Source organism: Callorhinchus milii, unplaced genomic scaffold (genome assembly GCF_018977255.1).
Source record: "Callorhinchus milii isolate IMCB2004 unplaced genomic scaffold, IMCB_Cmil_1.0 Scaffold13, whole genome shotgun sequence".
Lineage (NCBI taxonomy): Eukaryota > Metazoa > Chordata > Chondrichthyes > Chimaeriformes > Callorhinchidae > Callorhinchus > Callorhinchus milii.
In genome coordinates, this window is record NW_024704754.1 from 2,628,034 (window position 1) to 2,641,049 (window position 13,016).

The window sequence follows — 13,016 nt, forward strand, 5'->3', positions numbered from 1 at the left end:
TTGATTTTCAGTTTGGATCACAATCATGTCATGGGTTTGGTTGCGACTGTGTTGCGTTTTTACTATTGTGAAATGACTGAAAACAATAATAATAATCCTTGCATTTGATATCGCGCTTTTCGCGTCTTCGAGACGTCTCAAAGCGCTTCACAGAATAGACTGTGAAGTGAATTGACTGTCTATTTGTGGGCGAAATTGAAATAAGTGTGTAGTTCTTTTCTGTGTCTTTCTGGACTTGAGACGGGTCATAAAATGTCATCCTCTCGCACAGACCATCATTTCCATAGCCCGACGTCCCAATGCGCAGTCAGGGATTTGGACCTGAGCAGGAGGGTGGGATTAGGGAGGGTCAAGGGCAGGAGGGTGGCCGAAGGCGCAGTCGAAGAGGAGGGTCTTGAGACCTGCCTTGAAGGAGGGAATCAAGGGAGCGAGGCAAAGGGATTGTGGGCTGGAGTTCCGAAGGGTGGGGGCAGAGACGCTGAAGGTCCGACCGCCTTTAATGTGTAACGTGTGTAACATGGGGGAAGAACACAAGTGGCAATCAATCGAAATTACCACAAATAAGTAAAACACTGACCACTGTGGAAATATTTTATTTCCCCCCACTGACGAATCCGTATTCGAGCAGCTTTTAGCTTTCAAACATTTATATACTGTACAAACACGAGCATTTTGTTCATAAGACACAGTCTAATTTTATGAACATCCACTTCTGCTGTAGATAGCCGCAGCAACCATTTGCATTAAACATTATACACCCTTAGCTGTTATCAATCGCTTCTTCTTGAAAGGAACTGCTCAGTCCTGATGTTCATGTTCTTGCCCTGGGATCAGCCACTTGATGCTCTCCGACTGTATTGTACCATACACTAGAAACGCAAAGACAAACAACACAGAGAACCCAAGCAGCCAGTCTATGCCTCTAACGGCAACGCTAGGAAGTGGGCCATTTAGATCTTGTTCAGTCATCTTAACTGTGCCGTCTGCCTCTATACCTGGAAAGGAAACAGATTGGTGAAACAAACTGCTTAGAAGTGGATTATAAGTCTTAAGAGGAGATGCCACAGAGCACTGGAGCCACACATGTCGAATTGCAGAATCAAACTGCGCACTGCTTTGTTCCCAATCTTAGCTGTGGTACTGTGGTGACATAGCACTTTAGCATGTTGAAACATCAAAAGCCTTTTACAAGAGNTTTTTTTTCTGTAAAGTGTCGTGTCTGTATAGTTCGAGGCAAACACATCAGCCAAGTTCCGCACAGCAGTGTCCCACAGACAGCCCTGAAGTGATTGACCAATTTTATTTATCTGAGGAATTGTTAGCCAGGTCACAGAGAGAAACTCCCTTCTATTTTCGAATATTAAATCGGATTAAGTCATGGGGTCTTTAACATTCACCTGATCAGATAGGTGGGACCTCAATTTAACATCTCATCCGAACTCAGCATTCCATGAGCACTACATTAGAGAGTCAATCAGGACTATGGCCTCAAAGTCCCAACAAGGAGCTTGACACGGGAAGCGAGAGTGCTACCAATTTAATTCATTAACAGGGTTATTATTCCTCTAAAAAATCTTAACACATAATCTCACATTTTTTTTGTGCGTGGTCAGCTTGGTGTCTGACACATGTGGAAACCTGGTATTACTGGTATCTAAACCAGGCCGAGTTCCACAAACGTTTGCTACCTACACGTGGAAATTTCCCTGTGACTGAAAGATTGTTCCGTGTATTATGCAAAATTGGCGGGTAAAAGGTAATAATAATAATCCTTGCATTTGATATAGCGCCTTATCACTTTTTCGAGATGTCTCAAAGCGCTTCACAGAATACGCTGTAAATCAGAGAGTTACTAGCATCTAACACTTACCAGTTTGGTTAAAAATGAAAGCTTTCAAGGTTGAAAGGGTTCTCTCTGTTTGGTTAAATCTGGCCATAGGTTTAACCCCTTGGAACAGGAGGATGTTGGGCACGGCTACTGTACCAAATCTGGTAGAAAGACTTCAAATAAGAGAAGCAAACGTAATTATAATGTTAATGTATTAACCATACATCTGCACATAATAAAGAAAAACACTTTCTTCAGTTTCTTCAGATTAAGGCTCTACCCTTAGCAATGACATAGTGTCAAAGGGGATAACAGTCCAGCAAACATTCCGAGGCACTTATTGATTGACCACTAATAAAAAAAAACTTTGGAGGAAAATCATGGGTTAAGGCCCAATACACCTTAAGAAATTTTCTTCCAAGAAAAAAAAACATTTGGTATCATAACAAACTGAATCCAAATTCCACCCCAAACAGCAAAAATCCAAGATTTTACTTATATCCATTTTCATCAGCATGAAATTATTGTAATAATGAGACATTAGGTTGTAAGGGGCATAAGTTCCAAAAGCTTAGTATCTTGGCAAAATTGTCTACACTGTCTGAACATAATCGAGCCCCTCTTGTTGGGTGATTCATGGCATGTGAAGTACAATGTAACACTGGGTATTATTATCTAGCCAGCTTTGCATGAAATCGTTTGTCCCTGCAATAAATATAGTCCAATATGCCGTGGCAAATACCTGCTATGCTGAGATGCATCCAGGGCCAGAAACTGCAGGGAGGGAAAAGCGCGTGGCAGCACATTAAAATGCGGGCCAAGGTCTGCAGAGAAACGACACCACGGTGTGTAGAACAGAACTATGGAGCAATCACTGCCATTGGCGTTCAAGAATTCCATAAGGTCCTGTAATCACAAATCGCAACGCTGCATTCATACCAATATTATTGCTTAGCTTAGTCCAAATGCTAAAGGAAGAAAGCAGGAAAATAAAACGTAACAGCTTATATTGGAAGTATTTACACAAATGAAGCAGACCTGTATTGAAAACAAATGTGTATAATATTCAGTATATTGCAGAACCGAGTCATTTAACTTTACTTTGAGCAGATTTTTTATTTTAAATAGTTACAGTTTATGGGTTTCTCTGCAGATTTTGTCCTCCAGGCAATCAAGGGAAGGAACAAAAGATTCTGAATCCTTCCATTTTATCCCAGGCTCGCAAGATTTTATTCTCCATTGGAAACAGATTTTTCCACCAATAATTATTTCCTCTATGTTCAGAATTATCATTTTTAACATCACGTTGGCCAAACAGTAAGTAACCAGTTCTCTGCACATCTTTTGGCAGCCGGCTAAAGATTAAAAAAAACCACACACAACAAGGACATGGTTGTGTCTCACTCCGCCGTAAATGGCCAGTGTATGTCACGGCTGTATCTTACAGCTGTCCCACTCTGTGTATCTCACAGGTTTCCGGGGTGAAGGGAGCTATATAAATTCAATTTGTTGTTGTTAAGATTGGACATTTGCTTTATCAAGGGAATCGTGTGCTGTAAACACGTACCAGGTCACACCGAGTGTGTGCATTTTGTTATCGTAAAATCAATGCACTAGTCACAGAATTTGTCTTTCGGAGTATTGAACCATATCAAAACATACAGTTAATTCACTTTACAGTGTATCCCGTGAAGCGCTTTGAGACGTCTCGAAGACATGATAAGGCGCTATATCAAATGCAAGTATTATTATTATTATTACCAAAGCTTTCCAGAATTGGTACCGAAATATTTTCTTCATAATTAAAAGATGATTATTTAACAGTTGACTGATTATTCCTACCGGGCAATATTTTAGAAAGTGAGATTTTAACATTCTGAGATTAACTAATAATGGTTCAATTCCATATTATTTCTAATGTGTTGGCATAGCACGCACCTGCAAAGAGACATCTGTTATTTATTTATTTGTTCTTTGGCATCAGTCTGTAGTTGAGAAGTATGATTATTTTTTTTATGAACGTTTGCTTCTTTATCACTTTCTTCTGCCAACCAATTTTTCTGAAATATTGTTATTTTGAGTTGTATTAAAGAATTCCTTCCCGCTGGGATTAAGTTAAAGTTTAAACTCGTTCCTTTATTGGTCTTTTATTAAATCCAAACCAACCGAACGACACTCTTGTGTATGGCAACTGTTTTGTAAATTGACTATCATGCAGAATATCATACTCCTTTAACCCTTGAGGTTACCCTCTGCTCTTGTCCCCCAAACCTCAATCAATCAGGAACTGGTGTGGGGAACAAAATCTTGCTAAGGTAAGTCTGCCTACTCCAAGCCACATGAATGGACTGCACCCTCCTCATCTGGTAGTTTCTTTTTTAAATTTAAAAATAAAAATCTCTGCTTCATTTTGGAAGTAGAGATTTGTGGGTGGATTTTTATTATTATATTTGCACAGTGCAAGTACCAGCTTGGTACTGACCCCCCAAAAACAGAGATTTTGACAAATCGGTCATGCGGTGTGTGGGGGCTAGATATTGCAACCCATTTTTCCTCTAGCTCCTCAAAAGGCATCAATTCTTGTTGAGGTATGGTTTCGAAGACATGAGCACCCTCCTGACACTTCAACCAAATGAGAAGCCTTCATGTGTTGGTCTGCAGTATGACCTCCAGCAGGCAATTCTACTCCCAAATCTCTGCTACCTGGCCAGACACGAAAGCAAAGCATCCCGCATTGAGAATCATCTGGCCTTCACAGGATGCCTTTTGCTTTATAGCGGAAATCAGGGATTCAAGACACAAAATAATATCCTAGCATTCCACAACTTAGCATTCAGCAGGAAAAGTTCATAATTTTTGTCTGCCCCCACCTGTAAGAGGGCCACAAATTTTACAAACACAATTTTTCAAAAAGAATGTCAGTGAAACAGGATACAACTTGAGCAGGGAACTCGAGTGCAGTGCAGTCCGCCACACAGTATGGCAAGTTACTTGATCATTCTGAGAATCTGCAATACTGGATCACCTGTATCATCCGCTGCAGACCCAATGGGCCGAATGGCCTCCTTCTGTGCAGTAAATTTCTACAATTCCATGACCAGGTGGCCCTTCACAGGGAAGACAGCAGGAAACAGCACAGGAAAAGGTATGGCCTTAGCTTTCTAGATTATCCTCTTAGCTGCAGAAAAAAGACTCTACGAGAGAGAATAAAATCAAATAGGCAAAGGATTTTTATAAAGTGGATAAAACCACATTAAAATGCCACTGCTGTAGAGTATGTACACACTTGGGACGTCCTCCTGACATGAAAGGCGCTATACAAATGTAATGTGTTGTTGTTGGCCAACAAATGCAAGGATTATTATTATTACTATGATTATTTGTTACCTCTTGTTGCAAAAAGGACGGTGAAAGAATGATTGGGAACTTTACCAAAACAAATCCAGAAGCAAATTCCTCTTACTTGTGAGCTATTAAGAATTTGAACGGCGAAGTTCTCAATTTTCGTCGTGTTCCTTTCTTCACAGGTTACTTTTGGTGCTCTGCTTGTTTCAGTGCCATTTGGCTCTTCCGTTGATGAGCTCTCAGCTGGCATGAGCCCCAGGAGCACACCTGATTCTCTCTCTGCGGGCACCTCGCCCGCCTGAGATTCTGCAGGAATATGCATGATGGACGCAAAACTCTCCACTGGGATATTGCATTTCCCCTGCTCTGTACCCCCGCCCGGACACGGAGTACCTTTGTCTTCTAACGCGCCTGAGTGTTCATTTTTAGCATTCTGGATAAGAGACAGCAACGCTTCTTGATAAGCAGCGATCCCAGTCCCGAGCACAGCATCAGCGATTTCTGCTGTTGGAAACTGCTTTTTTATCTCAGGCTTGTCTGCAGCCTGTCGGTCTGTTCTGTCGGGTTCATGCTGTGGGCTGGAGGTGATGCGGGCGTCCTCAGCCGGCAAAGCCTCGTCGTTTCTTTGGGCTTCAGCTGAAAGTAAATCACATTTTCCTGTTAATGAAACCTCCACGTATTAAGAATTCTGGTGCGACAATCTAGAAGGCGACAAAATGCATCTGTGCCTTTAGTTACAGGATCAGCATCGGCCTGCAAAATAAGGTCTTCATCCTACTGCTAAATACAGTACACCATGCAATGTAGGTGTCACACAGTTTGTAATAGTTTTGGCAACGATGGATCCAAGCAAATGATCAAATTATAATTATATCCCACTGTACATAATAATCAGAAGATCTTATGTGCTCAATACTGTTTTATACAAGGCTTGCAGCTCTAATACCTGCTCTAGCTGTGTGTCAGCTTGGCTCAGTTGGTAGCATTCTTGCCTCCGAGTCAGATTCAAGCTCCAAGTTGAGACTTAGAATCCATATAGTCTACGCTGACACTCCAATACTGCATTGTCGGAAGCGCCGTCCTTCAGATGAGGCGTTAAACCGAGGTCCTGTTTGCCTTCACGGGTAGAATTTAAAGATCCCACATTCAAAAGGAGAGGTTTATCCCTGTATCCTGACCAACAATCCCCGAAATAAATCTGGTCATTCGTTCCACGGCTGTTTGTGGAACACTGCAGTGCATTAAATGGGCCGCCATACTCGTCCACAAAATACATAAGTCGCGCCACTTTACAGTATATCCTGTGAAGCACTTTGAAATGTCTCGGCAACGTGATAAGATGCTTTTTTTAAATGTAAGGATTATTATTATTATATTTGCACAGTGACCAGCCCACTCCTACACTGCATATGCTGTCCATATAATTATATCTATATTAAGTAACAGTAATAATAATAATAATCCGTGCGTTTTGATATAGTGCCTCATCCATCACGGCTTCGAGACGTCTCAAAAGCGCTTCACGGGATACACCGTATCATATACTTTACGTATATACACACACAAAATTTTATATTTTAGATATACTTTAGTGAATTGACCGTATATTTTGTGGACGAAACGCGGCAGCCAATTGCGCAGTTGTGTCCCTGCCCCCACCCCACCACCACCACCACAAACAGTCGTGGATTGAGCGACCAAATTATTATTATTAGGATTATTTTTTCCTGAGGGATGATTAGGCGCGAGTGTGTGTGTGTGTGCGTGTGTGTGTGTGTGTGTGGAGTAAGGGGAACTTGCCCAAGGTTTCGCCCCCTGACCTGCCGGGAATCGAACCCAAGTCCTCTGGCTTGCGAGGCGAGGGCCTCCGACCGAAAATAATTACCGTTTTAATAATAACAATAATAAAAATGAACCGACGGCAACAACAAAATGAATTAACGACAATAATAACAGTAATCAATTAATAATAATAATAATAAAATGAATCAATTAATAATAATAATAAAAACGAACCGACGGCAACAAAAAAATTAATTAACGACAATAATAAAAGTAATCAATTAATAATAATAATAATTAAATGAATCAATTAATAATAATAATAAAAATGAACTGACAGTAACAACAAAATTAATTAACGGTAATAATAAAATGAATCAATTAATAATAATAATAACAATAATAAAAATGAACTGACGGCAACAAGAAAATTAATTAACGACAATAGTAAAAGTAATCAATTAATAATAATAATAATAATGAAATGAATCAATTATTAATAATAACAATAATAATAAAAATGAACTGACGGTAACAACAAAATTAATTAACGGCAATAATAATAAAATGAATCAATTAATAATAATAATATGAAGCAATTAATAATAATAATATATTAAAAAAACACAAGATGTGTTATGAGTGGATTGAGGTCACGAGAGCTCATGGTGATGGTGATCGCGTGGCGGGACAGGCTGGAGGGGCTGAATGGCCTCCCCCTGGGCCTGTGTGTGTGTGTGGGGGTGGGTGTGTGTATGTGTGTGGGTGTATGTGTGTGTGGGGGGAGTGTGTGTGTGTGTGGGTGTGTGTATGTGTGTGGGTGGGTGTGTGTATGTGTGTGGGTGTGTGTGTGGGTGTGTGTGTGTAAGGGTGTGTGTGTGTGGGTGTGTGTGTGTGGGGGGGGGTATGTGGGTGTGTGTGTGTGTAAGGGTGTGTGTGTGTGTGTGTGGGTGTGTGGTGTGTGTGGTGTGTGTGTGTGTGTGGGTGTGTGTGTGTGGTTGTGTGTGTGTGGGTGTGTGAGTGTGTATGTGTGGGTGTGTGTGTATGTGTGTGTGGTGTGGGTGTGTGTGTGGGTGAGTGTGTGGTGTGTGTGTGAGTGTGTGTGTGTGTGGGTGTGTGTGTGGGTGTGTGAGTGTGTGTGTGTGAGTGTGGGTGTGTGAGTGTGTGTGTGTGAGTGTGGGTGTGTGTGTGGGTGAGTGTGTGAGTGTGTGTGTGAGTGTGTGAGTGTGTGTGGGTGTGTGTGTGTGTGTGTGTGTGAGTGTGTGTGAGTGTGTGTGGTGTGTGTGTGGTGTGGGGGTGTGTGGGTGTGCAGTGTGTGGGTGTGTGTGAGTGTGGTGTGTGGGTGTGTAGTGTGTGGGTGTGTGAGTGTGGTGTGTGGGTGTGTGTGTGAGTGTGTGGGTGTGTGAGTGTGGTGGTGTGTGGTGGTGTGGTGTGTGTGAGTGTGTGTGGGTGTGTGTGTGTGGGTGGTGTGTGTGTGGGGGGTGTGTGTGTGTGGTGTGTGTGTGTGTGTGGAGGGTGTGTGTGTGTGGGGGGTGTGGGTGTGTGTGGGTGTGTGTGTGTGTGTGGGTGGTGTGTGTGGTGTGGTGTGGTGTGTGTGTGAGTGTGTGTGTGTGTGTGGGTGTGTGAGTGTGTGTGTGTGGTGTGTGAGTGTGTGTGTGTGAGTGGTGTGTGGTGGTGGGGTGTGTGTGTGTGTGTGTGTGAGTGTGGGTGTGTGTGGGTGTGTGAGTGTGTGTGTGGTGTGGGGTGTGGTGAGTGGTGTGGGTGTGTGGTGTGGTGTGTGGTGTGTGTGGGTGTGTGTGTGTGAGTGGTGTGTGGTGTGTGTGTGTGTGTGGTGTGTGTGAGTGTGTGTGTGGTGTGTGAGTGTGTGTGTGGTGTGTGTGTGTGTGTGTGGTGTGTGTGGTGTGTGAGTGTGTGTGTGTGTGTGTGTGTGTGTGTGTGTGGTGGTGTGTGTGAGTGTTGTGTGTGTGTGTGTGTGGGTGTGTGTGTGGGTGTGTGTGAGTGTGTGTGGGAGTCTATCTGAGGTACAGGGCTCAGGTGGAGGCCTAGGCCCCGGGGGCCGCCATTTCCTCCTCTCCTCTCCCCTCCTCCCTCCGTCCTCCCTCCCTCCCTCACTCGAGGCCCTGACTCTCACCATCGGCAGCCGAGGCCCCGCTTCCCCTCAGCAGCAGCAGCAGCAGCAGCAGCGCCGCCGCCAGTCCCAGGCCCCCCGTCCCCGAGCCGCCCATCGGGGCCATGAACGTCCATCAGAGCCCCCGACGCCCCTCCCCCCACCTCCTCCTCCCGCCTCCCTCGCGTCACACGCACCTGCTGCTCGCCGACGCCACCCGATTGACGGCGCCCTCCACCAATCAGCGGGCGAGCTGCGCCGGGAACGCCCCGCCGCCGGCAGTGATCGGCCAATCACAGCGGGGCGGGGCGGGGCCTGGGCGCCGCTGGTCATCATGTGTGGTTGAGGCGCACAGGCGTTTGGCTGTCGATTCTCATCATGTGACCAAACTATTATATAATGTTATAATCATATAATGTTCATAATGATAATATAACCACAACACAACGACAAAAATGTTATCATAATAATATAATGTTATAATAATATAACCACAACACAACGACAAAAATGTTATCATAATAATATAATGTTATAATAATATAACCATAATATGACAACAAAAATGTTATAATAATATAATATTATAATAATAATATAACAGTACTATAATATAACAATAATCTAATAAGAAGAAATAATATGTCATAATAATAACATAACAATAATATAATATAATAACAATTTAACAATAATATAATAATATAATAATAAGATAACAATAATATAAACAAAAATATTATATATTATAATAATAATATAATAGTAATATAATAATATAACATAATAATATAACAGTATAATAATATAATAATATAACAACAAAAATATAAGGATATAATATTATTAGTATAATATAATCATAATATCACACTATAAGAATAATATAATAACATAATAATATAATAATATTATATAATAATATAATAATAACATAATATAATATTAATGTTATTAAGGATTATTATAATTATCAAGTAGGGAGGCATATTTTTATATTTTATTAATAGAATAGAATAATAATAAATAGTATATCATAACATAATAATATAAGAATATAATAATCCTTGTGTTTGATTTAGCGCCTTATCACATCTTTGAGACGTCTCAACGACGTGATAAGGCGCTGTCTCAAGTATAATCTGTCGCTTACCGAATGTACTGTGCAGTGTAAAGTGTAGTGACTGTGTGTTTGGTGGGCGAAATTGGGATCTGCTCTGGGACGTGAGGGGGGGCTCTGTATAAATGCAAGTTGTTGTTGCTGTTATCCGCTGCCAGTGAGAACGCATCACACGATACATATGAGAATACCGTAGATAATTGAAGATCATCCAACTCAAGCCGTTGGCACACACGTAGGTTCGCGTGGCACCAGTTGGAGAACGTACTGACCGAACTCTTTGAGGAGTTCCAAGCCCGTTTTTATGACCAAATAGTTGTTCAAGCACACAAGGCGCTGAGGTGACAACATTGGCAGAAAGCTTTGAATAATTTTGAGTGATTTGTAGTGTTTGCCAACCTTGAAATTGACGCACGCCCACGCGGAATATGGCTTTGCTCAAGATTTTGAAGTGTCGAGCCAAAGGCAGACTTTGATATTTGAAATGTTCAACCCTGAATACCGTACTGCCGTGCAGGTACAGAACGTTAAACGCAATGTGTAACTTGTTAAAAAATATGGGTAAATGATCTCCCGTTTTCTTCATGCTCAAAGCCACAAAGCGCAGCGTCTACGCTCTTCAATCTCCCTGCGTGAAGTGATCTCTTGCGCTGATAATATGCCTCCCTACTTGATAATAACAACAACAATCCTTGCATTTGATATAGCGCCTCATCGGGTCTTGGAGATGTCTCAAAGCGCTTCACAGCCTACACTGTAAAGTGCAGTGACTGTGTATTTTGCGCCCGAAACATGGCAGCCAATTGTGCACGGAAATTATTATTATTATTATTTTAAGGGATGATTACCGGATACTGTTTCAATGTCACACACACCAATCCAACGGAAAAACCAATCGTGTATTTCGCTTCAAGAGCAACGCACGTATCAAATCAATTTCTTTTTTCGGTTTGCCAGTCGCAATGCGTTACAAAGCTTTCGGGATTGTAACATATTGTGGTTGATTAGATAATTGAAACAGAATGGGTATACTTTGATCCCAAACTATTAATCTGTCAATCTCTTCCAAACCGAGATCAAAGGAAGAAAATCAGGGTATCAAAGGATGTGGGGCAAGGGCAGGTAATTGGAGTTGAGGTATAGATCAGCCATGATCGTATACACTGGGGAACAGGCTCAAGGGGCTGAATGGCCTACTCCTGTTTCTCTGTTTCTAAAAAGTTAGAAAATATTATTTGTTTAATGGACTTTTTAATTTTTTTCCTCCATTAGAATACACTTGGTCATCTTTCCCCACCCTATTCCACCCCCACCCCACCCCACCCGTGGCTTCCAGCCCCCACCTCGGATGCCCAGTCAGTATGATGACGAACTTCAGGACATTCCTCCTGCCATGAAAGACCCTACAACTTGAATGTGTACGTAGCACCTTTCACGCAGGTGGTATCGAAGAGCTTAGAGGCGCTAACACCCATGGAGGGCGCTATATAAATGCAAGTTGTCGTGATATACAGAGCCTTTCATGGAGGGAGAACGTCACAAAGAGTTTAATGGCTGGGCACCCAGGCCGGTGATGGGAGTCGAAGTGGGTGGGGAAGGGAAAGATGCAATACAATACAAAATTACATTGCATAGCGCCTTTCACGTCGGCAGGACGTACCAAGGCGTCCCAAGATGACTGAAAGCTACGCCTTGAGACTGAGCTTGTACGAGTTGAGGGAGGGAGCGGGTCAGAGGGATTCCACGTTGAAGTTCCAGAGAGCGGGGGCAAGAAAGTCTGAAGGCCAACCAGCCCGCCTGCCCGCTGATGGTGAGGAGCCAGAGGCAGGTCACTGCTTGCTGAGCAAAGGGAGCGTCCGGCTCAGTAGGCGTTTCCATTGCTTTCAAGAGTCTTTTTTTATCCTCCAACTTCTGATTGTCCCGCTGTGTGTTTCCAGCACCTGCTTCCAGCACCTTATTTATATCTCTGCTCAATGAATTTATCCATAGCCTCAAGCTGTGACATTACTGGCAGCCAGTAACAGCTTAAAACTCACTCAACACCTGTGCCACCCACCACCCCCTTTAAGAAAAAAAAAGCAGTCAGCCCTAATCTTCGAGACGTCTCAAAGCGCTTCACAGAATATACTGTAAAGTGTGGTGACTGTGTATTTTGTGGGAGAAAAGCGGCAGGCAATTGCGCACAGCAGCGTCCCACAAACGGTCACGGATTGAATGACCGAATTAGTATTCGGTCGAAATGCGCAATTGGCTGCCGCATTTCGCCCGCAAAATATAGTCAATTCACTTTACAGTACGTTCTGTGAAACGCTTTGAGACATTTTGAAGACCTGATAAGGCGCTGTATCAATTGCAAGTATTATTATATATATTATATAACTTAGCGTTCCTCGAAAAAGTCAAGGAACGCCTTGAAAAACATTGCAAAAGTTTAGCCCTCCTCCAGCATGAATCGCTGTCTTTTGTAGGAAGATAGCAACGAAAGAACAAAAGGAAAAAAACAAGACTCGGGAGAGAAAAAAAAATCCTACTGACAAAACATTTCGATTATGTTGAAGTGACGGCTAAGTTGGAGACACAAGTTCTGGGAGATCAACTAGAGAAACGGTCATTCATCCAGGACATGCGAGATCACCTACAAAATATACCGTCACTACACTTTACTGTAAAATCCTGTGAAGCGCTCCCCAACATGCTAAGGAAGGCGCTATATCAAATCTAAGGATTATTATATGTAATATAAGGCACATTGCTTGGACCTTCTTTCAGCAACGTTCGGTTTTATCTAAAGGCTGGATGGGGACATCTACTGGTACAGAACTGCAAATCAAGCT

The 13,016-nt window shown here is 42.5% G+C and overlaps 1 protein-coding gene across 1 annotated transcript; it reads right to left on the reverse strand.

Annotated features, from left to right (window-relative positions):
• Window positions 1-577: 577 nt before the first annotated feature.
• On the reverse strand, window positions 578-9,231 carry txndc15 (thioredoxin domain containing 15). Its single transcript, XM_007901306.2, has 5 exons — window positions 9,087-9,231; window positions 5,292-5,809; window positions 2,571-2,734; window positions 1,871-2,001; window positions 578-995 (listed from the first exon to the last, which is right to left on the reverse strand). The coding sequence occupies exons 1-5, from the start codon at window positions 9,187-9,189 to the stop codon at window positions 799-801; spliced, it is 1,113 nt and encodes a 370-aa protein (XP_007899497.2). The 5' UTR covers window positions 9,190-9,231; the 3' UTR covers window positions 578-798.
• Between the last annotated feature and the right edge of the window lie 3,785 nt (window positions 9,232-13,016).

Coding starts and splice junctions, on each gene's coding strand:
- txndc15 (XM_007901306.2), bottom strand. CDS start 9,189: ATGGCCCCGATGGGCGGCTCGGGGACGGGGGGCCTGGGACTGGCGGCG. Junction 5,810..9,086: donor CGGGGCCTCGGCTGCCGATG/GTGAGAGTCAGG, acceptor ATTTACTTTCAG/CTGAAGCCCAAAGAAACGAC. Junction 2,735..5,291: donor AAATTCTTAATAGCTCACAA/GTAAGAGGAATT, acceptor TTGTGATTACAG/GACCTTATGGAATTCTTGAA.